This window comes from Haemorhous mexicanus, chromosome 15, assembly GCF_027477595.1.
Source record: "Haemorhous mexicanus isolate bHaeMex1 chromosome 15, bHaeMex1.pri, whole genome shotgun sequence".
Classification (NCBI taxonomy): domain Eukaryota; kingdom Metazoa; phylum Chordata; class Aves; order Passeriformes; family Fringillidae; genus Haemorhous; species Haemorhous mexicanus.
Window position 1 is genome coordinate 17133831 of NC_082355.1, and position 22051 is coordinate 17155881.

At 49.4% G+C, this 22051-nt stretch overlaps 1 protein-coding gene across 9 annotated transcripts in view; it reads left to right on the forward strand.

The window, feature by feature from the left end:
- The window catches only part of SIL1 (SIL1 nucleotide exchange factor), a 95777-nt gene that overhangs the window by 48969 nt on the left and 24757 nt on the right, over positions 1 to 22051 (forward strand). For 7 of the 9 annotated variants that reach the window (XM_059860344.1, XM_059860346.1, XM_059860338.1 and 4 more), the window contains 4 exons: positions 1723 to 1843; positions 7344 to 7440; positions 9652 to 9843; positions 14332 to 14453. In XM_059860344.1, coding sequence (XP_059716327.1) covers positions 1723 to 1843; positions 7344 to 7440; positions 9652 to 9843; positions 14332 to 14453 — 532 coding nt within the window. The remainder of the gene's footprint in view (positions 1 to 1722; positions 1844 to 7343; positions 7441 to 9651; positions 9844 to 14331; positions 14454 to 22051) is intronic. The other 2 variants (XM_059860343.1, XM_059860345.1) reach the window with 1 other exon arrangement.

The following is a 22051-nucleotide window of genomic DNA, read 5'->3' on the forward strand; positions in this document are numbered from 1 at the left end:
TGGAGGAGGGGATCGTCCTCCCGTTCAGCACGCGATGGCATTTCATCCTACAGCAGCTTGGCCTGGAAGGGACCTTAAAGCTCACCTTGTTCCACCTCCCTGCCGTGGGCAGGGACATCTCCCACTAGAGCAGGTTAGCACTGGCTGTGTTTTCCTTGCTGGCAGAGCCCTGTCCTCGTGTTGCCTGAGCCAGGGACAGGAGATGTGGTGTTGCCCTTTTCATGGAGATCCTACAAACTCCTTTCTGACCAGCACTCCACCACCAGCAAGGGGCACAGATTGGTGATGGCACCAAATTCCTGCAGAGCCCAACTTCTCAGCGTGGGAGGATGCTCCCATAGATAGACAGATTAAAGGTCCTGTGTATCACAAGTTTAAGGAGCAGGAGGAGGTTGGGATCTGTCCATGGAAAGCATTCCAAGTGTGGAGGAGGCACATCTAGCCTGTCCTCCCCTAAAATGGGGAGATAATCACACCTGTCCTCTCACATATCCAGCCAATGCAATTTCCAATGGACAGGACTGATGGAGAGTCTACCAGAAATGCAAACCTTGTTTTAATAGGAAATCCTCCAAGATGGTTTTTCCTGCATTTTCTAAATGCACTTATACCTATTGGATGACTACAGGCTTTGAAATGTTTCTGTCTGAATTGTGACAAACATCCCAGTCTTACATAGGAAGCACCAGGTCCTTTGATCAGGGAATTGTCTCTTTGGTCTTGAACAGGGAGGGATCGATCCAGTTGTGCTCAAGACCAGAGATTTGTCTGTGAGTACATGTATTTATTCTACAAAATAATTACCCCTGCCTTCACTTCTCTTTGGTATGAGATGCTTCCTGTCTCCTGCAAGCTATTACTGTATCCCAGGTATCTTTTTAGGTAAAAGGAAGAGAGAAAGGAAAGGCTGAATAAGGAAACCTCCTCAGGAGGGAGGAGAGTGAGCAGCTGTGGTCTGTCTGTCCATCTGTGAGCAGCTCTGTGGTGGTTCAGCTGCAGCCTTGCTGTCCTGGGCAGGCAGAATTCCTGCATTAGGAGAAGAGGAAATACCATCAAGAAGTAGCAGCCAAATATTGCCTCCCCTTCACCCCAGTGCTGGGCTGGCCATTGAGATGTGTTTGTGGTGAACTGGTCAAAACCACTCTGAATTTCCTATCTTTTCTCCATTAAAAATTGAAGCTTAATGTATTCTGTGTATTTTTGTTGGCAGGTAGTAGTGATCATAAATTCCTTTTAATACAGTATTTCCACACCAGCACAGCCTTGATGTGCAGCATACCTGGCTGTTCTTTGCAGGATGATTTGATTTCCCTTTGGCAGCTGCATTGTATTCTGTCTGCCCCAATCAGCAACAATTCCCTTTTCTTCACGTGGCCTCCAAGTCCACTCCTGGTGTGGAGCTTTAGTGCTCTCCTAGGACCTGGGCCAAAAGGGAGGAAGGAACCAGTGTCTGCTGGGCTCAGAGTTCCACTTCCACTGTGGATCAGAGCCAGCCTGGCAGCACAGGGACACCTTGGTGGCTCAGGGTGGCATTTCTGGGAGGGAAAAGCAGCACTTTAGGAGTGCTGCTGGATGGGAGGGGGGTCAGTGGTGGATATCCCACTCCTCACTATGTGGGATGGGGAGGAGTTTCTCCAAGGTAGTAGCATGTGTCTTCAGCTCCCAGTTCCTCCCAAAGCTGGAGCAGTGCAGTGCTCTGAAATAAATGACTTTTGCTTGCAGGTCAGGCTGTTCCTGCAGGGTCACACATACGGCTGAACCTGCAGACAGGAGAGAGAGAAGCCAAGCTGCCAGACAGAGAAAATGGAGAAAGTGGCACGAGAGAAGAGAAAGGAAGGAAAAGGTACAGATATGCAAGGCTTTGGGTTGGGTGGGCTGTGGGATTCATGCCTTTTATTAGAGGCCAGGTTCCCTGGTGCTGTCAGTTCCTAACTCTTCCTGAGACTTCATTGCTGGGTCAGGAGCTCAGCAGTGCTGAAAGCAGAGGCCTGTCCTTTGTGTTCCCTTTGGGATGGCAGTGGAAATGCCCTGGGTGGACATTCAAGAGACAGCTTCATGGCTTCACATGCCACGACATCAAAACCACTTTCACAGAGGTGGTGGAGTTCTCGTAGAGTTTTTGGGTTGTCCTTGATTTGCAGTGTTTGGGGTGTGATGGTTCTCTCTGCGATGTTTAGGCCGAGGTACTTCCAGGGGGCTGTATTTTGGACTTTATCTTCTGCAATCTCAACACCTTTCTGCTGTACCACAGTGATGACATCTTGTACTGCAACGTCCAAAATGATTTGAGCTTCTCCACAAACTAATATATCGTCCATGTAGTGAAAAATTAGAGCATTAGGACGTCTTTTCCGGATGGGTGAGAGAATTTGGGCTACAAGCCATTGACAAGTAGTTGGGCTGTTCTTCATTCCTTGAGGCAAAACTGTCCACTGGTAGCTCTGTAAAGGTGCTTGTCGGTTTAGGGCTGAAAAAGGCGAACCAGGGAGGGTCACTGGGGTGCAAGGGGGTGTCAAAAGAGCAGTCATTTAGACCTATAACAACCATCTGCCAATCTCAAGGTAACATGGAGGCTGAGGGCAGGCTGGACTGGAGGGTACACATGTCCTTGATGACCTCGTTGATTTTCCTGAGGTCCTGCAGGAGCCACCACTTGTCTTTGCCAGGCAGTGTGGCCCACAGACAGCTGCTCCTGCACGAGGGACTGCAGGGCCCTTAACTTTCTGCCTGGGAAGGGCCACTGATCCACCCATATGGGGTCGTTGTTCTTCCAGGTTAACTGATGAGTGGCGTGCTGCTCAGTGGCCCTGGGTAGAAATCCTGAGGTGCTGATAGGATCTCTGGCAGTGTCCCCCACTGGGACAAGAGGTCTATTCCCCAAAGTGTTATTGGTGCCCAGGTGACGAATGATCTTACTGTAGCAACTCTGTCCTCAGGACCTTCCACGGACTCATGGTACCTTGACTCCAGAAGCTGGTAGTGGCTCCCACGATGCCAAAAATTACCCCAGCAGCTGGAACCAGGGGCCATTCTTTTAGCCAATCAGAGCAGGAAATTGTAGTCACATCAGCTCCTGGATCTAATAGTCCTGGGAGACCTATCTTTCTTCCTTTACATGACAAAGCACACTTTAGAACGGGCCTGTTTTAGGGTGTAATCTGTGCCCACATCACCATGTGATCAGCTGGTGTGGTGATCATCTCCAGTAGAAGGTAGGCTCTGGCTGTTACTGTTTCTTTTGGAATGAAATGGGGAGGGTCTGAGCACAGAGCCTGGGCAGTTATCACCTGCAAAGATGTCAAGGTGACTACCTCAGGTAGTATAGTGAGTCTCTCCATCCCTTCCCTGGTGTTGCTTAAAATCAAAATGTCTCTGGGCCATTCTTCAGACCTGTATTTGCCTGTTGGAATATGGTGAACATAAATGTCGTCGACTGGAATTGAAAAGGCGCTGAGCAGCTGCCTTCGGGTTCCAGGGCAGACCTGTCGTTCGTCGAGTTCTTCTGCGGCCACCAAGTTGTCCCGATGGATCTGAGAAGGTCGATGTGCTGGTTCTCCAGGATGTTCGGGAGGGTAGGGTGGAACGGCCTCGCATTTGGTGTCATCACGCGGGCCCTTTCCTGGTCTGTGTGGAGTTTCCTGCAGGCCAGCGGTTTTGCTGGTGTTGGAAAGCGTGCGGATGAAGGGGGCAGTGAGGACAGTGGTTGTGACACCAGAAGGTCCCTGGTAATAGCCTTTATTTTTACAATGCTTTTGAAAATGCCCCATCTGTTCACATTAAAAGCAAGGTCCTTTTTCATGTGCATGTCGGGGAATACCTTGGGAGGCTACTAGCACCTCTAATACACCCTGACTGGTAGCCTTAGCTAGGCTGGCATCACGGTGTAAGGATGCCCTAAGGGTGCATGCCGTGATCATTTGTCCAATGGGTTTTGGGTCAAGTGGTAGAGAGCGTAAAATATCTTTACAGTTGTTGTTAGCATTTGTTTCAGTAAGTTTAGTAAGCAGTTCCTGCCTGGCTTTTGGATGTTTAGCTTGCTTCTCTATCGCTTGTGTAAGGCGATCAATAAATTTTATAAAGGATTCCCGAGGTCCCTGCCAAATGTCTGTGAAATCTAGAGTAGGTGTTGTTCCATTGGGTGTCTGCATGAGAGCTGTCTTTGCAGCACCTTTTATCTCTCCTAACACTGCTAGGGGAAGGTCTATTACTTGAAGTTTAGTGAAATCTTGCCCCAGCCAGAGGGTCTAGTGTTAGGTGTGCCCGCCTGTCTTCTCTAGCATAGTCTTTTAGTAGTTGTTGTAGTAATTCTTTCCCCATTCCTTCCCACAGAATAAATTCAGTGGGAGAAAGTAGGATGTACATAAAATGGCGCAGATTGTGAGGCACCGTAAAATGTGCAGTGAAGATGGCATTTAACAAATTATTAAACTATGGCGAGCCCCTCCCATGGTCTTTCGCTGCTTTACAAAGATCTTTCATCTCCCCGTGTGTGATAGATTCCCCTCCGGGGTTAGCCCTCCTCTGGTACCGCACCGGTGCTGCTTGTATTTTTGCTACCAATTCCCAGTCCCCCTCTTCAGCTGCCGGCTTCTGCATCCTCTGCCAAGAATCCTCAGGCTCATCCTCAGGGTCAGATGAACCTTCACTCTCCTCTGCAGAAGAGGGAATTTGGTCTTTGGCGGAGGAGCGGGGCCTTGGGTGCCTGGCAAGGCCTGGTGCGGTGGGCCTTTGGTAGCCAAGATGGCTGCCTTCCGGTTAGCCCCCCTCACACTTCCGGCTCTGACAGCGTGGGATCCGCACGGGGCTGAGCTCGAGGGGGTAGGGCCAGTGGAAGTAGGCAAGGAAGCCGTGGATCCCTACGCAGGGTGGGTACCCAACGCAGAGGTGGGACCCAACACAGGGGGAGGACCCAATGAGAGAGCCAGAGGTGGGAGGGAGTTTGACATGATGTCCCCGCCCGAGGGGGTGGACTCCATTTTGTGAGCTCTCTGAGGGGGATACAGGGAGGAGAGGTACTGGAGAGTGGTTTAGGGTGGAATCCAGGCCTGTGTGATCAGGACAGACCTAGGCAGGGGGTAGAGAAGGAGGGGAGATGGCAGACAACAGGTGGCTCGTCTGTGCTTTACAGCAGTTTCTGTCTCTCATCCTAATCTTGGTGTCAGTGGGTTTAGGAAAGTGGGGGCAGAGCACAAAATCTGGGGTTGGATATTAGAACTTTGAACCCTTGAGAAAACTCCATAAATCAAATGACAGCTCAGGGCCTGGGGACACCTCTGTGCCCCAGGCCAGGAACAGCAGCAGTGCCCAGTGCCAGGAGTGGTGTCAGTGGGACCCCTGAGCACAGGGACCCCCAGCCCTGGGGTGGCTGTGCCATCACCTCCAGGGACCTCCAGCCCTGGGAACCCAGAACAAGTGGAACCCCCAACTGTGCAAACGCTGCCTGTGCCCAAAGGAATGGCAAAGAGAAGTCAGGTTTAAAAAAGAAACAGTATTTATTTGCCGAGGATTTACAGAACACGTTTTATTATAACAATCCTTATAGCAACAACAACAATCTACAGAACATATTTACATGGGAACCTATAAATTAACAATCTTCAAAACATATTCAGAAAAAACTTCTAACATAGTGAACATATATACAGAGAACTTCTGTCCTTTCACACACATTTACAGATGCATCACATCTGTGGCCATCATCTGCATCGGTCCTGGAAGAAAGGAAGCAGTCCAGTTGGACTCTGCTGCCAGCACTGGGCCCAGCAGGGCTGGAAACTGGGCTCCAGGGGCAGGGACGGGGCTGGCAGGGCTGGTGTGGCCCCAGGCAAGCACAGGGCAGGGCAGTGGTGGTGCTGGAGCCACCACAGTCCAGGCCCCCTGCAGGCACGGTGTCCCTGAGCGGGGCCATCCAGCCCAGCCCCAGCCTGGCATCAGGGGACCCACTGTGTCTGTGGGCAGGACATGGGAAGCATCTGCCTGTCTTACTTGTGGGGCCCCATCTTCATCCAAGGACCATGGGCTCCTCCTCATCCTTCTCATCAACTTCCATGTCCTCGATGGTATCCTCCTCATCCACTTCCATGTCCTCGATGGTATCCTCCTCATCCACTTCCATGTCCTCGATGGTATCCTCCTCATCCACTTCCATCTCCTCGGTGTTATCCTCCTCATCCACTTCCATCTCTTCAACAGGGTCTTCCTCGTCTATCTCCATCATCTCTTCCTCATCCACCTCCATGTCCACTTCCATGTCCTCCACCGTGTCTCTGGCAGTCTGCAAGAGGCAGCACAATCTCACAGTGGGCTTCCTGTGCCACACCATGCATTCATTCCCACATGGCTGCAGCCTGCCCAAGCAGTGTGCCCTCCTGCCTGGAATGGCACTGTACCTCCACTAGCTCAGCAGTGTACATCCTGCTGGGATGGGTGCTCCAGAACAGGCAGCAAGAAAACTCAGGCAGCAGCAGCCGCAGCAGCTCAGCACTGACGGGCAGAGCACAGAGCGAGTGGCAACTGACCGTTGGCAGCCACCAATGTGTCTGCTCTGCTTGTTTCCAGGTGCTGGATGTTCTACCTGGAACCCTCTGGCAACTGTGATGTCACTGAAGTTTCAGGGAAGCTCTGCAGTGGAGGATGGGGATGGTAGAATGACCTTGAATGGTTTGGATGGAAGGGACCCTAAAGATCATCTGGTTCCAAGCTGAGCATCCTCCCAGCACACCAGGTTGCTGTGGCCCATGTCCAACCAGGCCTTGGGTGTTGTATGAGGATGGGACATCCACAGGCTCTCTGTACTGGTCCCCGTGTCAGGGACAAGCATCCTGACAGTAAAGAACTTCTTCAGAACCATCATGAAATCTCTTTCAACTCTTGCAGTTTGATTCCATTCCCCCTTCTCCTGTCACCAGAGTTCCTGACAAAGGGTCCTCTCTCACTTCCCTGTAGCCCCTTCACTCATTGGAAATGTGCCCTGATGTCTCCCGTGACTCTGTGTATAATGTTCATAGGCTGAAATCTCCAAGTTGAAGATTGTAGGCCCTCTGCAATGATTTAGTGACACAGGAGGGGTTCCTCTATAGCAACACAAAATTCTGATTTATCAATTCATCAGCTGTTTTTATTGTGGTAGGACTTGAGATTTTGGGTCACCCTGATTGTCAGGGGGATGTGTCTGGCAGCTCCTCACAGAATCCAGCCCTCAGACCAATCTTTTGTTGCGTGTGGTGGGTTTTTTCATTCCTTTCCTCCTGCCCTTAGCCGTTGGTTGAATGTCACAGTGAAAATAGAATAGAGGCAATTTTTCACTCATAACATGTTGTGGTTTGTTTTGTTTCTTCTTCAAGGCTGGGCAAGGTTGATCTTGATGCAAATTCATTCACATCTGAGGAGCTCAAAAAGGCCTTGGCTAAAATCAAGGAAAGTGAGAAGGCAGAAAGGAAGGTGAGTTTCCCATTTCTGAAGTAATGCACATTGCAGGGTTGTGAAAGCACCCTGTTACACACTGCTGAAATACAATGGTTAAAATGATTGCGGTGAAAACAGTGTGCAAACTAATTTTGTGGTGAATCTGGACCTAAAATACCTTTACTAACCTGTTAGTGATATTGTTCCCTGACTTTTCTGTATGACTCTAAGATTCTGTGAGTGGTTGGAGTTGGATAGGACCTTAACACTGATCCAGTCCCACCCCTGCTATGGGCAGGGACATCTTCCACTATCTCGGGTTGCTCCAAGCCCCGTTCAAGCTGGCCTTCAATACTTCCATGTGTCCAGGGGCAGCCACAGCTGCTCTGAACAATGTAATTTATCCCTTTTACTGCAGCTCAACTCACAAAACTGTCTGCAGACCCCAAAGGGAACTGGATTGCAGCTGATGGTATTTACAGAGGGTATTTCCCTTTACTCTCCGTGCCTTTGGTTTCCAGCCTTGTGCCCTGGATAGCAAAACCCAAATGGCGATGGTGAAGCAGGGGCTGAAGCTTCCTTACACAAGCTCCAAGTTGTCCATTTAGTTACAAAACAACCCACGACCCGACCCGAAGTAAATAGGTGGGATGATGTGTGACTCATCAGGTGCATCACAGCCTCTTTCCCTTCTCCCCCTCAGCATCATTTCCTTAACCCTCGCTCCTCCTGCTGCCTTGGTCTTGGCTCAGTCAAATGAAAACTGAAAGAAGAGTCAAGGCTCTAAAGTTTTGGTGTCACAGAAAGGCTTTTTCTTCCCTTATGTGGCAGCACGGCATGATTTCATTTGCTGGAGATTATTTCCATAGCAGCATTGCTGATTGATTGCAGGGCTGCTGAAAAGGGCTGCTGGAAATGAGGATCATTGAAATGCAAAAATTAGTGATACTCTATTAGGTGAAAATAAGCCATATTTTAAACCCCCCTGTTAGAATAGCTTTTGTCCCAGCAACTGGGCTAAAAGCAGCTACATCTAATGGACCTAAAGTATTCCATTTGCAGTCACTCCTGCAGAGAGCAAATCCATCCTTGAAGGCTCTGTGTCAGAGGAAATGGAGTTACATTGAGCCCCTCTGTGCTCAGGCAGAGGCAGCTTGGGGAGGGGTGGGTTGGGTGTGGTACCTCTGATAATTTATCATTCTATTGACACAGCTTTCACCTCCATTGCTCACTTGGTTTTCCTCCAGCCCTCTCTGATTCCTCGTGGGAGCAGAACACGTGCAAACCCTCCAGCTGGGGCTCACTCTGCATACAAACACATCTTGGTATTTGTGACAAATCCCTTCCAAAAGGGGCTTTCTGCCTTTTTCCTGTCCTCGGGGCAGCCCAGCTCCAGCATGGCCTCTCTGCTGCTTCTGTCCCCTGCAGCAGCAGGCTCTGTCCCCCAGTGCCACCAGTGCGGATGTTCCTGCACTTCTGGGGCTCTCTGAGATTTCTGACAGATCCTTTTCTCCTCACCACATGTTTTGTGTCAGCTCTCTTGGTTCAGGGCAGCCCTTGGGGTGCTGTTACTGCGAGGGAGATGAGCTCAGGACAGGCTGTCTGCTGGCCAAGCCCCATGGCACAGCATGTCAGCTGCCCCCAGCTTATCATGGCTCCTCCTGCCTCCCTTTCTGACAGCTTCTGTCCCCACACCTCTTCCTGGGAGAGAGAGCCTTCCTGGAATTTGCTCAATGCTCGGAATGGCGAAAGCATCTTTGTCTGTGTCTGAGAACTCCTTGGAGTCACTGGGCACTTTGGGCTGGATGGGACCTCTGGAGCTCTCCAGCCTCATGTCCAGTTCCAGAGAGGATCAGCTGTAAGGTCAGGGAGGTGCCTCAGGGCTTCTTGCAGCCAGGTTTTGAGAAGATCCACTTGCAGGCAAACAGAGAGCAGCAGTACTGCTGCCTGTGGGCTTGATGTTGATCTGGATGGAAATGGGATGTAGAAATGGTGCACAAGTGGTGTAGAGATGTAGAAGTGGTGCACAAAGCCCTACTGCTCACTCATATTGTGGGTATCTCAGAGCTAGCTGGGTTCCTGGGCTTCTCAGAAGGACTCCCAACTCTGCCCCTGCACCTCTAAAGTACAGCAATAAATCCACTGGCATAGATAGCCAGGTTGCCTGTGTGAATTTGGGGCTGGCATTGCTTTCTGTGTCTGTCTTGTCTGTCTTCATCTCCTATCTTCACATCTTCTCTTTCCAAGGCCCGAGAGGAAGAGGTGAGGAAGAAGTTCCGGCCCATAGAGCAGCTGAAGGAGGAGTTTGAAAAGCTGAACATGAAGATAGAAACAGATTATGAAATTATGGTTAAATTAATCAGCAAATTCAACAGCTCTGCCTCCACGCTGGATGAAAAAGTCGCAGCGCTTTATGATCTCGAATATTATGTTCACCAGGTAACAAGAATGCCTCAGTAACCACCGTGTAAAATCCAGGGGATGCGGTGTCATAAACGGGGCTTTCTTTTTCTTATCGGTATCAGGTAATACAAATTGCTTAATTACCATAATCCTGGGACAATAACAGACAGCAGAGGACTAGTGCAGGCTTATTTTATATCCAGGTTGGAATTAATCATCACTTGTGCCAGGAGCCAGCAGTAGCCTGGTGGTTGCCTTATTTGTTGTCTGTTCTCAGGCTGGTTTTCTTATCCTCTCTTTTTCTTCTTTTATCTCCTTAATGTTACAAAACGGGGTTTTAGCTGCCATTTTTGGGTAAGTAGAGTGGTGGCTGCTCAGAAAAGAATTATTTTCTCTCTCCTTCCATGGAAAGCTGCTGTGGTTGATGGTAGGTGCCCTTATATCAGTTCACAGAGAATGTCTTTGTACCAGGGAAGGCGACAGCCGCCCAAAACCCCCTATTTTGTCTTGGTGTGAGTAAGCAGAGCCTCACTGTGCTAATTAGCTCTGTGTGAGGGTGAACATATTTCCTGGCATCTCGCTTCCTTGGGTTTGTGCTCACACTTTTCCCCCCTCTCTCTGATTTCCCTTGCTCTGCTTTCAGCTCACACATTCCTACCTCCCCTTGGATGCAGCTGCAGGCACAGAGCTCTGCTCCCCTGGGCTTGGTGCCTGCCTTGGTGCCACCCCTGGGAGGGTGTCTGGGCATCCAGCCTCTGCTCTGCCGTGTGGGAAGGGACTTGGCTTCTCCCTCCCCAGTGACTATGAGAGTCTGGAGTGCACTGGGAGAGTTTCCAGTGGCACTTTGTCATTTCAGAGGGTGAATGGGACAACTCTTGGGAGGTGCCAGTGCAAGCCCTTTCACTGGAACAGCACTTGTTGAACCAAATGTGCTATATGGGGGCAGGTAGCTGAAGTGTTGCTGCTGTGTGAAAGAGAGTCCATGTGCCAGCTGATACAAGTGTTATTTCCAGGGCTCTTTGTCTTGAATTTCTGCTCTGAATTGCTGTTGTGGGCATGCAGAGGCTTCCTTGCTGTTTGTTCTCCCTGCTTTTGTGTCACTGACGGCATCTGTGTGACTCAGAGAATAACTGTGAACAATGGGCACCCAAAGAGCTTCATATTTGTACTCAGGGCTAATCTTGCCTGATTAAGGGTGCCAGAGCATCAGGCCATTGTGCTAAAAAGCAGCCCCCAAATGCCCTGGGACGACTTGGATTCCAGCATAGCGGTCTGGACTATTCCAGCAGAAAATCCCTGCAGCACAGGATGGGGCAAACAATTTCAGAATGGCAGAGGAGCAGGGACTGGAGCATCAAAGAGAAGCACATGCAGCATCAAAGGGGTCAGAAAGGGGGAATGGCAGGAGGCTGGCGGGAGCACAGGGGCTCCTTTGTGCGCCGATCACAGCGCTGCTCTGTGCCCACGCTGTCGGGGCAGATGGCTGGGCAGCACCTTCTCGTCAGGCAGGAAGCTGATAAGAAATATGACTTGTCTCTAAGCCAGCATGGCTTTTCCTCCTCTTTCTTCTTCCAGTCAGTTGAATGCGTCCAGAGCATTATCTCTGCTTGGGACTGACTTTAGCAGCAGTGGCTTAATGTAATTACTGAACAGCAGCCAAAGGATGCTTGTGCCGCATAACCCTGGAAGGGCTGAACTGTCAGGACTCCTCTGCAGCGAGTCACAGCCCTGCCGTGGGAGATGGGGATCCTTGCAGATGTGGGTGGCCCAGGACATGTGTGGGGCCACTTTGCTGGTCCCACCTTCCCCATCCTCCATCAGAATAGTACCGTGCCGTGGCTTTTCAGAACTCTTCAGCTCCCGGCCATCCTGCTGCTGTCTCGGGGCACGGGATGCCCTGTGGAGTAGAAAATGCCATGCCCTGGAGGGCATGCAAGCAAAGGCTGCACCCTGCTCTGTGCCATGGTCACCCTGGAGCAGTGGGTGTGGGGCGGCTCGTGCCTCGGAGGGCGCCATGGGAGCCATGGCCGGTGCCCAGCCCAGGGAGATGCTCTCTCCTGCCTTTGAAGAGTCAGCCCAAGGGCTCTGCCTTTGCTCAGCTTTTGGTTGCCAGCTCTGGTTTGCTTCTCCTCAGCCACAATTCAGCTTGGCATGTTCGGGAGTCCATCTTGGAGAAGGAGTAGGAGGGTTTGGCTTGCTGGGTTATCTGTAACGCATAAAACCCAAATGCAAATGTGAAGAGGGCAGAGCGTAACTCATAAACAGCATTCACGGTGCTTGCACAGCAGTATGTGGAGCCAAGACCTGTTCTCAGCCATTGCAGGCTCTTTCTCTCAATTATTCACTCTGCTTATCTTCCCCTCTCCTCTGCTCTGACATGCTACACCATCTCTCTCTGCTAATTTCCTCTCCATCGCGTGCAGCTGACATGCTGCTTTCCCTCGCTCTTGTTTTCTAACATTTTCTCTCTCACCTTCCCTCCCTATTTTCTTTCTCCTCCAATTCAAACCTGCTCCCTGAATAACTGCTGTCATATTTGCTCTTCTCCCATCCCTCCCCTTGCCTGCTTTGCCTGTTTACTTTACTCAAGAGCTCTTTTGATCTTTGGTTTTTCTTCTGTGCCTATTTCAGTGGACTGAAGTGAGGTAGGAGCTGCTGCCTTGCAGCATCCACTGCTCCCCAGAGAGGTTAATACCTTCAAGTTGTGAAGTTTAGGGATTTTGTTAGTTTTAGAACTGGAGCTCTCACAACAGACTCTGGTTAAAAAAGGTAAACACATCTTCAGAATAAGCTTTACAGCACAATTTACATTCTGCTGTTGTGGTGTCTCACTGACGCTGGGGCAGCACAAAGGACTCTGGTTCTGCTGAGGTTACAGCAGGGGCTTGGATGCAAATTCCTGCCTGTCCATACATTCCCTCTCACGCAGAAGTCAATGTCCAATTCCAGAACTAAACCAGTTTTTACAGAGGCTGAGTAATAAAAGGACCCACTGGCAGCTGAAACTGGGTTGCTGCATAGATTTCTTTGTAGACTTTTCTTTGTAGATAAAGATGGGTCTGCAGAAAAGTGAGAGCTCTGGCAGGCCTGGTTTATAGGGACAGTTAAAAGAACAGCATCTGAAAGGATACAAAAGCTGCTGCAAATCCTGAATCAGCCCCAGCAGACCTGCAGAGAGCAGCTTTGCAGAGGGACAGGTGGGTATTGTCCCACTGGGGAGCAAAGATGAGCTGGAGCTCCCCAGGTCCTGCTTTGGTTGGTAACGACAGACCTGTAGGACACAAAGCTCCTTCCTTCTCCTGGGTACCTGAAATATCTGACTTGGGGCCAATATTGATGAACGTACATGGTTGAGATAAATATAACACTGAGCATGAAGTCATTGACTAGAAGAGTGTCCCACGTGCCCTGCATGGCTTGTGGTCCTGTCCCACCCCATCAGGGGGTCGGCTTGCCCTGCTGATAACTCATTTTTATATTCTGTTTCCATCTGCCAACGATTGCTGTTGTCTCCCTGTCTTTCAGAGAGATATGTCGAATTTCTGAACCTGATTTTTCTGTGCAGGCAGAAACTGATTTTTCTGTGCAGGCAGTTCTGAGCATTCATCAGATCCTCTTTTAAACTGAAAAAAAAAATCATTGAATACCAAAATGCATCGATTTGACTTTGGACTGAATTTTGTACTTGAAGTAGTTTGTGCTGTTTCTCTAAATTTTGTCTGTGAGCTCTCAGAGCCTTTTCTGATCTCCTCTCCAAGAGCAGATGCCCGCTGGGACTGTGCCTGGCTAGCCCCTGATCCACTTAAGAGCCAGAGGCTGATGAATTCCCACTAAGGTGCAAACTTTTCCCTACTGGCAGTTAATCCATTATTGTTTGCTTAGAAAAGTCATTGTGGGGCTGCTCCCTGAGGAAGTTGCTGGCTGACCCCTCCAAGCAGGGACTGGCTTTTTCCTTCCTTGTCCATGGGAAGTTGTTGATGGAACCCATGGAGAACTCCCAGAACTGCCCATGCTCCTCGCTCCCATGCCCCTTTTGCACCCTGTTGGTGCTGACAGGCTCCTAAACATCCCTGACTCCTGGTGCTACAATTACAGCATCAATTAATTAACTTCATCTGCAAAACATGCAGTTCCCTGGGTCCCCAGTAAAGGCTTGCTCAGGGGAGAGCAAAGAGCTGGAGATTTTGACATCAGCCAGATATATTGAGTTTTTGACACCACCTGAATTGCCAAAATACGTGTCAAGAGCACTTTTGATAGCTATAATCAAAGTATTTGAGTTTCCAGCGATGCCTTCTGAGTGTGACAGTGTCCTCCCACAAGGACACTGTGCCTGGGCAGCTGTGACATTGCTGCTCGTGGGCACGGCTGTGCTGAGCTCAGCCACAGCCATTCCCTCAGAATTTTTAATTCCTTGTAAAACTCCCTGCTGGTCCGAGCAGGAGGGAAGGGATGCTGTGGGTGTGAAGGGAGGTGTTCTCCAGGGGCTGGGGCTTTGTGCTGATGGAAGCTGCTCTCTCCCAGGTGGACAATGCCAAGGATTTCCTGTCCATGGGTGGGCTCCAGCTGGTGATCGAGGGGCTGAACAGCAGCGAGGCCTCGCTGAAGGAACACGCTGCCTTCGTCCTGGGAGCTGCCCTGTCCAGGTGAGACCTGCCCTGTCCAGGTGAGAGCTGCCCTCAGCTGGGCTCTGTGCCTCTCTCCACCTCCCTTGGTTTATTTCTGATAGCAGAGACCCAAAGCTGTGTTGTGACACACCACAAAACTGTCTTGTCCCCTTCCTAGCCCTTGCAACACCCATTTCCCCTTCTCCTCAGTGTGTCCTTATCTTGCTCATTGGAAGTATCCAGAAGCAATGTGGTGTCAAATCTGTGATCGTTTCTTGGTTTCCCTGGGCTCCCTGTTTCTACAAAGTCCAAGGGGGGAATAATTCTCCTTCTGTCCAGTTGACAGCTCTCTCTGGGGGAAGATGTGACAGAGGGTACAGTTACAAGCACCCCAGTGAGCACCTTTGTCCTTCTTCATCCTTGCTCCTGGGCTGCTCAGGATGGCAAGGGGCTGATTTTAGCAGCTCATGTGGTCTTTAGAGAGAGATCTGGGCCCCATGAACACATGCCTCTGACATCAAAGGCATGCTGATTAGATGTGGGGTCAGGAATAAGGGTCAGCAGCCAGAATCCAGAGGAGACTGACCTGCAGGATGTTTGAGGTTCAGGGGAAGGAGCCTGCTCTGCCTCATGCTGGGGCATCCTGTGTAGTGCTTGCTGCAGGAGGTATCCTGTGGGCTCCATGGGTTCTCTCAGTGCTCTCTTTTTGATTTATGGGTTTTGGGGCTTTGCAGGGGGTGTGTTGTTCATTCAGAGATGCAGAGGCTTTAGAAATGCATTGGATGGACTGAAACTTCAGGATCAGAAGTGCAGAGTGAAAATTGAAGGTCAGGACTGTTTTATCTGCATATTTCTACACCTAAAAATACAGTCACCTTCTCCAGCATCATAAATTATTTATGGCTTAGTCTAACACATGGTGCACAGACCTGCATTTACTTGGCAATCTCATATGCAATGCAGTTGGCCCTCAGCATGTGTGGAGTGAAGGGCCTTGTGGACAGGAGCAGGTACCCAGGTTTATCCAAGGAAAGGATCCAGCTTCTAGTCTGAAACTGAGCCTGACTTAGGGATGGCAGGAAGATACATCAGAAACAAAACCTGCTCTTCATATTCTGGTATATCTTAGTCTCTGAAACAATACTGGAGTGGCTTGCTCAGATTCTGTATGTAGACTCTTTCTACATACAGAAAAGATCATGCAGAGGGTCTGGAAACATTTGCAGGTAACTTGTGAAATGACAGGGGCTGCTAAAGAGCTTCTTTCCAGAGGTACCTGCCATGACATGGTCAGGACTCCAAAAATTCATTGTCTCACGGTACCTGACAGTGTAGCAGTGGGCACGAGAGTCACACTTTTGTGTAGTACTTCTCACTCAAGTGCAAAAATCTTCTTTGGAGAGAGTCTCTCATCTGATATGACAACATTAAACTGCTGCTTTGCAAACTTGTGGACCTTTTTTCTTTGAAGGACATTCTGGCAGATGGTAATTTGGAGTGGTTTGGATGATACATTGTCTGAGAGCTCCACTCCAAAATGTGAGGGATATTATGCCTTGGTTTGAGTTTGCTTTTTCTCCCCTTGCTGTGCTTAAGCTTTCTCAGTAGACACCTACATGCCAACTTGTGTGCTGTGTGCTCACTTGCTTAATTCGTTTGTTCATACATTTTCTCAGCTTACTCCATGCTCTAGTTAAACTGTTGGGGGCATTTCAGGTACTTCACATAGCATTTTGTGTTTTTCTGAGGGCTTGTTTTTTATTTCCTTCCCTCATGGTTGTTCCTGAGAGCCTTAGAGAGGTAGTAGGGCTTTCCAGTAAATTCCCAGAGGTGTCACAGCTCGCTGGGCTGCAGGGACATGATCTGCTCCGTGCTTGTGTGCCTGGGGCTGGTGTCAGATCCTGTGCTGGATGCTGAGCCTGGGAAGAGCAATGGTCTGCTGCTCACCAAATGGGTCTGTGGCTACCTCCCAGGTCTCTTCAGCCAGGCTGGCTCAGACCACTGGTTTCAAGCCAGGCAAACATTCCCAGAGAGAAATCAGGGTATGATGATAGCAGCTCCAGAGCCTGGCACGGGAGGTCAGTAACTCCTGGCACAGCTCAGTCTGGAAGAGGGAGTTTGGCCTTGTCTGTAGACAAGTGTTTAACACAGGAGGAAACTACTGGACACAGAGGGATTCCAGACGTGCCTGGGTCACGTCCAGAACTTTTCAGCTGTCAGAAATACCCAGATCTTCTCCAGATTTGCACTGTCCTTAACTCTGCTCAGGTAGTGAAGCAGGTAAGGGATGGAACAAACAGCTGCAGCACCCAGGTCCTGCCTGCACATGGTCCTGCCAGGACCTGGCTCAGAGCTCTGGCTGTGCTGGAAGCCCATTGGAATAAAATGGTTTTCCAGGGGATCAGCATCTTGAGCCAACAGGCCGGGGGCTGGCCAAGACTTGGATCAGCAAAGGCAGGAGGAGGAGAAGGCTCAACAGGGCCAGCTCAGGGTTTCCCCTTCCTGATATTATTGCTCCTATTTATTTGGCTTCAAGCAGACTTGAAAAGCAGCCATAGCACAGCATGACTGGGACCTCAGGGCACAGGGTCCCAGGTCCAGCTGCCAGGGTCTGACCTCGGGGTATCCATCTGCCTCTGGGAGTCTCTGCCACAGGAGAGGCAGATTTCTTCACCTGACAGGGAGGAAATCAAGGTTTCATCTCATGTTTCTCTTCTATGTCCTTCACTTCAGGCATTTGGGTTTTAATTGCTGAGTCTGTGACCAAATCAAACATCGTTCCATCTGGTGGAGTTCTCTGAGCAGTGCCCTTACTGCAAGTCTAAAACCTCATCACACTCTTACTGTTTTTAAGCCTTTAACAAAATGTTTTTCCATTCAGCAGTTTGCAAAAGTAAACTTCATTTGAACAATCCTCAAGTGCTCTGATTGCAAATAAAAGTTAAATGCACTAACAAAAATAATTGCTAGGCATGTGGGGTTGTACATTTAGGTATCCATAATTCACTAACAGTATATGCCAATACACAGCATTATCTGGATTTCCAGTGATTGCATTAGCATAAAAGCATGTTAGAACTTATCCTGTGGTACTAACATTTAAATATATATAAGGATGAAATATTAAGATCCAGCATTTTGGAGGCAAGTGAAACTACTGTCTGTAAAATGTTCCTGCATATTTTGAAGGTACACTCCAGTATCTTCGCATGACAATCAGCATTCGCACCATTGGGTCCAAACATTACAAAAATGTCAATGTTTTATGCAAAGAGGAGCTATATTAAGCTAAAAAAGATTGCTGATGAGAGAAGTGTCTTCTGATGTCCTCTGAGCTATTTACAGGCAGCATCTCCCTTTGTTGGTGGCACAGCCAGGCCTCAGTGCAATCTGTATCTCCATGTTTCACAAGACTGGAAATGTTAGCCAGAAAGGATTATGCTTGTGATTAAAACCTCCATTTTTGAAAACTTTACCTACAGGAAACGTTTTTCCACCCCAATAATTTGAACATTTTAGTATTTTGTAATAAAAGGATTTTTGTAATCCATTTAGAAGGGGAATAATAATTTATGTTGAATGCCTTCTTGAAGCTTTATCCCAAACTCTCCCTGTGTACTTAGGGATGAGTTGGAGGTAAGGACAGAGAAGTTAAGCTGTAGGACCTTCAAGGCAAAGGGAAGCAGTTTGTATTTCATGGGGACAAGGCAGAACACTCAGAAGGTGAGATTTTGGCCTGGCCAGAGTGGGCAGCCACTTGTGCAGCTGCAGTGAGAGACTCGTGGCATTTTGGCCAGACCTTTAAAAGCCCATCCCGTGGGTGACCAGGGACAAGGATGTCCCATTGATGGTCCAAGCTGACATCTGACATGTGTCCTAGAAGGGCTCAGGATAGTCCTAGCACAGCCTCTGCCCACAAGCCCAGCACTGCTGGGCTCTCACTGTTCCCTTTTGGCCCTGAGTGCTAAAATAATGTCACAGGGCTTGGTAAAGGCTTGGGAGTAAACTCATCACTGGTGAGAACTGAAGCATGATCCTGTAGCCACACACAAGAGTTTTCCATGGATTGTCTTAGCTGTTTCCCAGAGATTAAAGCCCTTGAAGTTTGACCATGTGCATCCTGAATACCCCATTCACCCTTATTTGTATTACCCAGCTCTGAGGCTCGTTCAGTGCTTCCCCCACTCTGGTAAAGCCAAGAGAGGCACAAAACATGTGTTTGCTTCTCAAGAGAAACCTCAGAGAAGCTCCTAGAGTGATGGGCTGTGTTTCCTCCTGCTGTGCTGGGTGTCCAACAGAGCTCAGCATTGTGGCATCCACCTGGTTTTGGTTCTGCTTTTCCATTGTTTTTTTCCGAGGGAAGAGGGATGTGGGAATGCTGTCTCCTTGCTCTGTCCATCAGTCCCTTGGTGGTGCCCATTTTCCCAGAGCACAGGACTTCACTGCTCTGTTGTAGAAGCAGCAGCCCCTCCAGGATGCCTCTGCCAAAAGCAAAGAGCTTCCACCAGATTTAAGGGGGTTTGAGTTAGGTCCAGCTGTGCACTGAAGCTGGTTGGTGCTCACTGGTGTTAAATAACACAGAGGCCCAAGCAGTAAACCCAGGAAAAGTAAAATTAAAGACCTTGCTTCGATGCTGTCTTGTAAGGACATAAGAATTTCTGTGCAGAGAAATAAATCTGGTTAGCTTAACAAGCACTGTCCCTACCCATTTATTTCCAATCCATCTTCATCCCTTCTTCCTCCAGCTTTTCCTTTTACATCCTGCAGTATTTGCCCATCTCTTTATCCACTTTCCCTGATTTTTTCAGTGGCCCTGTTTGCCCACACCATGTGTTTGTCATCTCCCAGTTGCAGTAATTCCAGCTCCACTCTTTGACTGCTTATAATTTCTTTCTTTGTAGATTGTCTCCTCTATTTTTATTCGAACCCCTGACTTGTGTGAAGTTATCAGCCTCACTGCACTTAATTTCAAATTAATTTGATTGGGTCACCTCAATTTTTTTTCTGTAATGATAATGAACTCAACCTATTTAGCCTTTCCCCATTATGAATAACCTTAACAAAAACTGCAGTGCAGTATAAATGGGTGTTTCATCATTGTGGTTAATTACACAGAAGAATAAATCCCTAAACATTTTTCAGCCTCTAAAATCTAACAAGGAAGTGTAATTAACAATTAAAGAGTAAACTGCCATCCTTGTGCTCTCAGGAAGACAAGGAGGGAAAAGTCTAGAATCCAAGGTTTGCTCCTGGGTTTTTGGGGAGAAATGTTTGGGGCAATGTTGATGGGGTCAGGTCCTTGTCTCGTGCCAGGTGTATTTTCCCCAGGTGCCCGTGGCTGCTGGAGAGGGGACAAGGTGGGATGGACGTCTTGGCCTCAGCCTGAGGGACTGGGCTTAGGCTGAGGACGTGGTCCTTTCTGTAAAACAGAATTCTGGAGTGAGTTCTCTGGGTTGGGCTGGTGCTGTGAGAGGACACAGAGGTCAAGCAGTGAGGATGAAATGGGTGTTTGGCCTCACACCCCCTGTGGGCAATGAGCTCCCACACCCTCCCCCAGCACTGGGCTCCACTGGCTTCTCCCACTTCCCTGGGGCTCAGGCAGGTGGCCTTGTCCTCCTGAGTCCTTCACACAGCAGTGGGTGCTCCCAGAGCCTGCAGGGCCTTCTCAGTCACAGCTGCTGGTGCTCTAAGAGCTGTGGGAGGTTTCGTGCCCCACAGAACAGCCAGTGCTGCCCAAGGCTGTGACAGGCATGAGGAGCACCAGGAAGTTGCTCCAGCAGAGCTTCAGCAGGGAGGGAAAGACTCATCACAGCCAGCTCATGCATTATATAAAACATGTTGTTTCTGTCTCATCGTGTTCAGTAAATGCTCTCTACTGAAGCCTTTGAGTTATTGTGGTGGTTTCCATTTAAAATACATGTTCAGGCTGGTTACCTAATCACTTTCTGCCAAAAAAACCAGCCCAAACTTGCTGTTTCCCAGTGCAGATGTGGTTCTGTAGCTGGACACAACATGAAATCCTCTGTCTCTTCAGCCACTACTCATTCATCCTTCCTGTTCTCTACAATTCCCTGGCAGGAGGGCGGAGGCAGGCAGGGGTCGGTCTCTTCCCTCAAGTAACAAGCAATAGGACATGAGAAAACAGCCTCAGGTTCTGCCAGGGGAGGTTTAGGGAATTTTTTTTCTCTGAAAGGGTTGTGAAGTACTGGAGCAGCCCTGGAGGGGTTGAAAAGCTGTGCAGATTTGGCACTTGGGGACACAGTTTAGCAGTGAACACAGTGGTGTGAGATTAATGGTTGGCCTTGATGATCTTGGATGTCTTTTCCAGCCTAAATGATTCTGTGATCCTATGTTTTCTGTTTATCCTTTTTACTACAGCCTGTACACTCTGCTAATGCCTTCATAGGCTTCAGAGATTTTCCTCCCTAACCACCTGCATTATTTTCCTGACCTGCTGTGACTTTCCCAGGTCTTGGCATGTTCTCTGCATTCCCTCCAAGCAATAGGTGTAGAACACTCACCTGTGAGTGAGTGAGGAGGCACCTGCATCTGCTCAGGGTGTGCAGGAGGCTGTGGCAGCCCACTGTGGTGTGTTTCAGAAGGGAGCTTGACAAAGTGCATTGAGTAGAAGAACGAAGGGAAGAATGGGAGACTGGGAGATGAACAGGAGTGAGAAATGCAGGATGCAGCCTCAGCTCCCAGCAGGGTTTGGGGCGGACAGCACTGACCCTTATGACTGCAGCCATTGTCTGAGCCCCATGGGAGAGTGCAGATCCCATCTCTGCCTCTGTAGGTCCTGCTGTCTGCACCCTCCTAGCCCTTCCTGATGGTGGCTTTTGTTGGATTTCATTGCCAACTGGCAGAACTGGGCTGTCAGAGGGATGTTGGGGGGCTGCCCATGCCTCTTGTGGCCTCTCTTCTGGATTTAGCCATATTTTCTCTCCCACTCCTCTCCTTGTGCTGAGGAGAGGGCAGCAGTTCTTTCACAGGAGGCAAAATAACATAAACCAGCAACTGCAGGCTCCCATGGCATCCAAGAACAGCCCTTGGCTGTCCTGACTGAAGAGGGATCAACCTCTTTTCCAGGCTGGCATCTTCCAGCCTACCTGTTCTCTTAATACAGTGCTTTGATAAGTTTTCTCTCATCTGTCTATTCATGTGCTTAAAGATTCCTTGAAACAGGTGGTTATTCATCCATGCAGACAGCTCCTCAGGCCTTCCACCAGACTGCTGCCAACCTCAGCTGCTTCGAGGCTCTCCAGGTGTTTGCAGGGGATGATGAGAGAAAACAACAGCTTACTGGAAATTATCTCTTTCTGAAGAAACTCCTCATCACTGTTAACTACTTGCTCTTCCCTCAGGTGCTGACATTCTGTGTCTTCTTCTGAGCTGGGTTTTGATGCCCCTTTGGATTAGATGATCTTTTTTTCTGCTTGAAAGGAGATGTCCAGCAGAGGCCCTCGGAGCAGCCTGGCATGTTTTGGGAGGGGATGACTCCCTGGCAGCCGTGCAGCCCTCTGAGCCCTGATGCTCAGGGCAGCTGTCTGTGGCCACCTGATGTCCCCGGGGAGCTGGGCCCGTGGTAGCCCCTCCCTGAGGGCAGCTGGGTCCCCACACGAGCTGTTGGAACGCTCTCA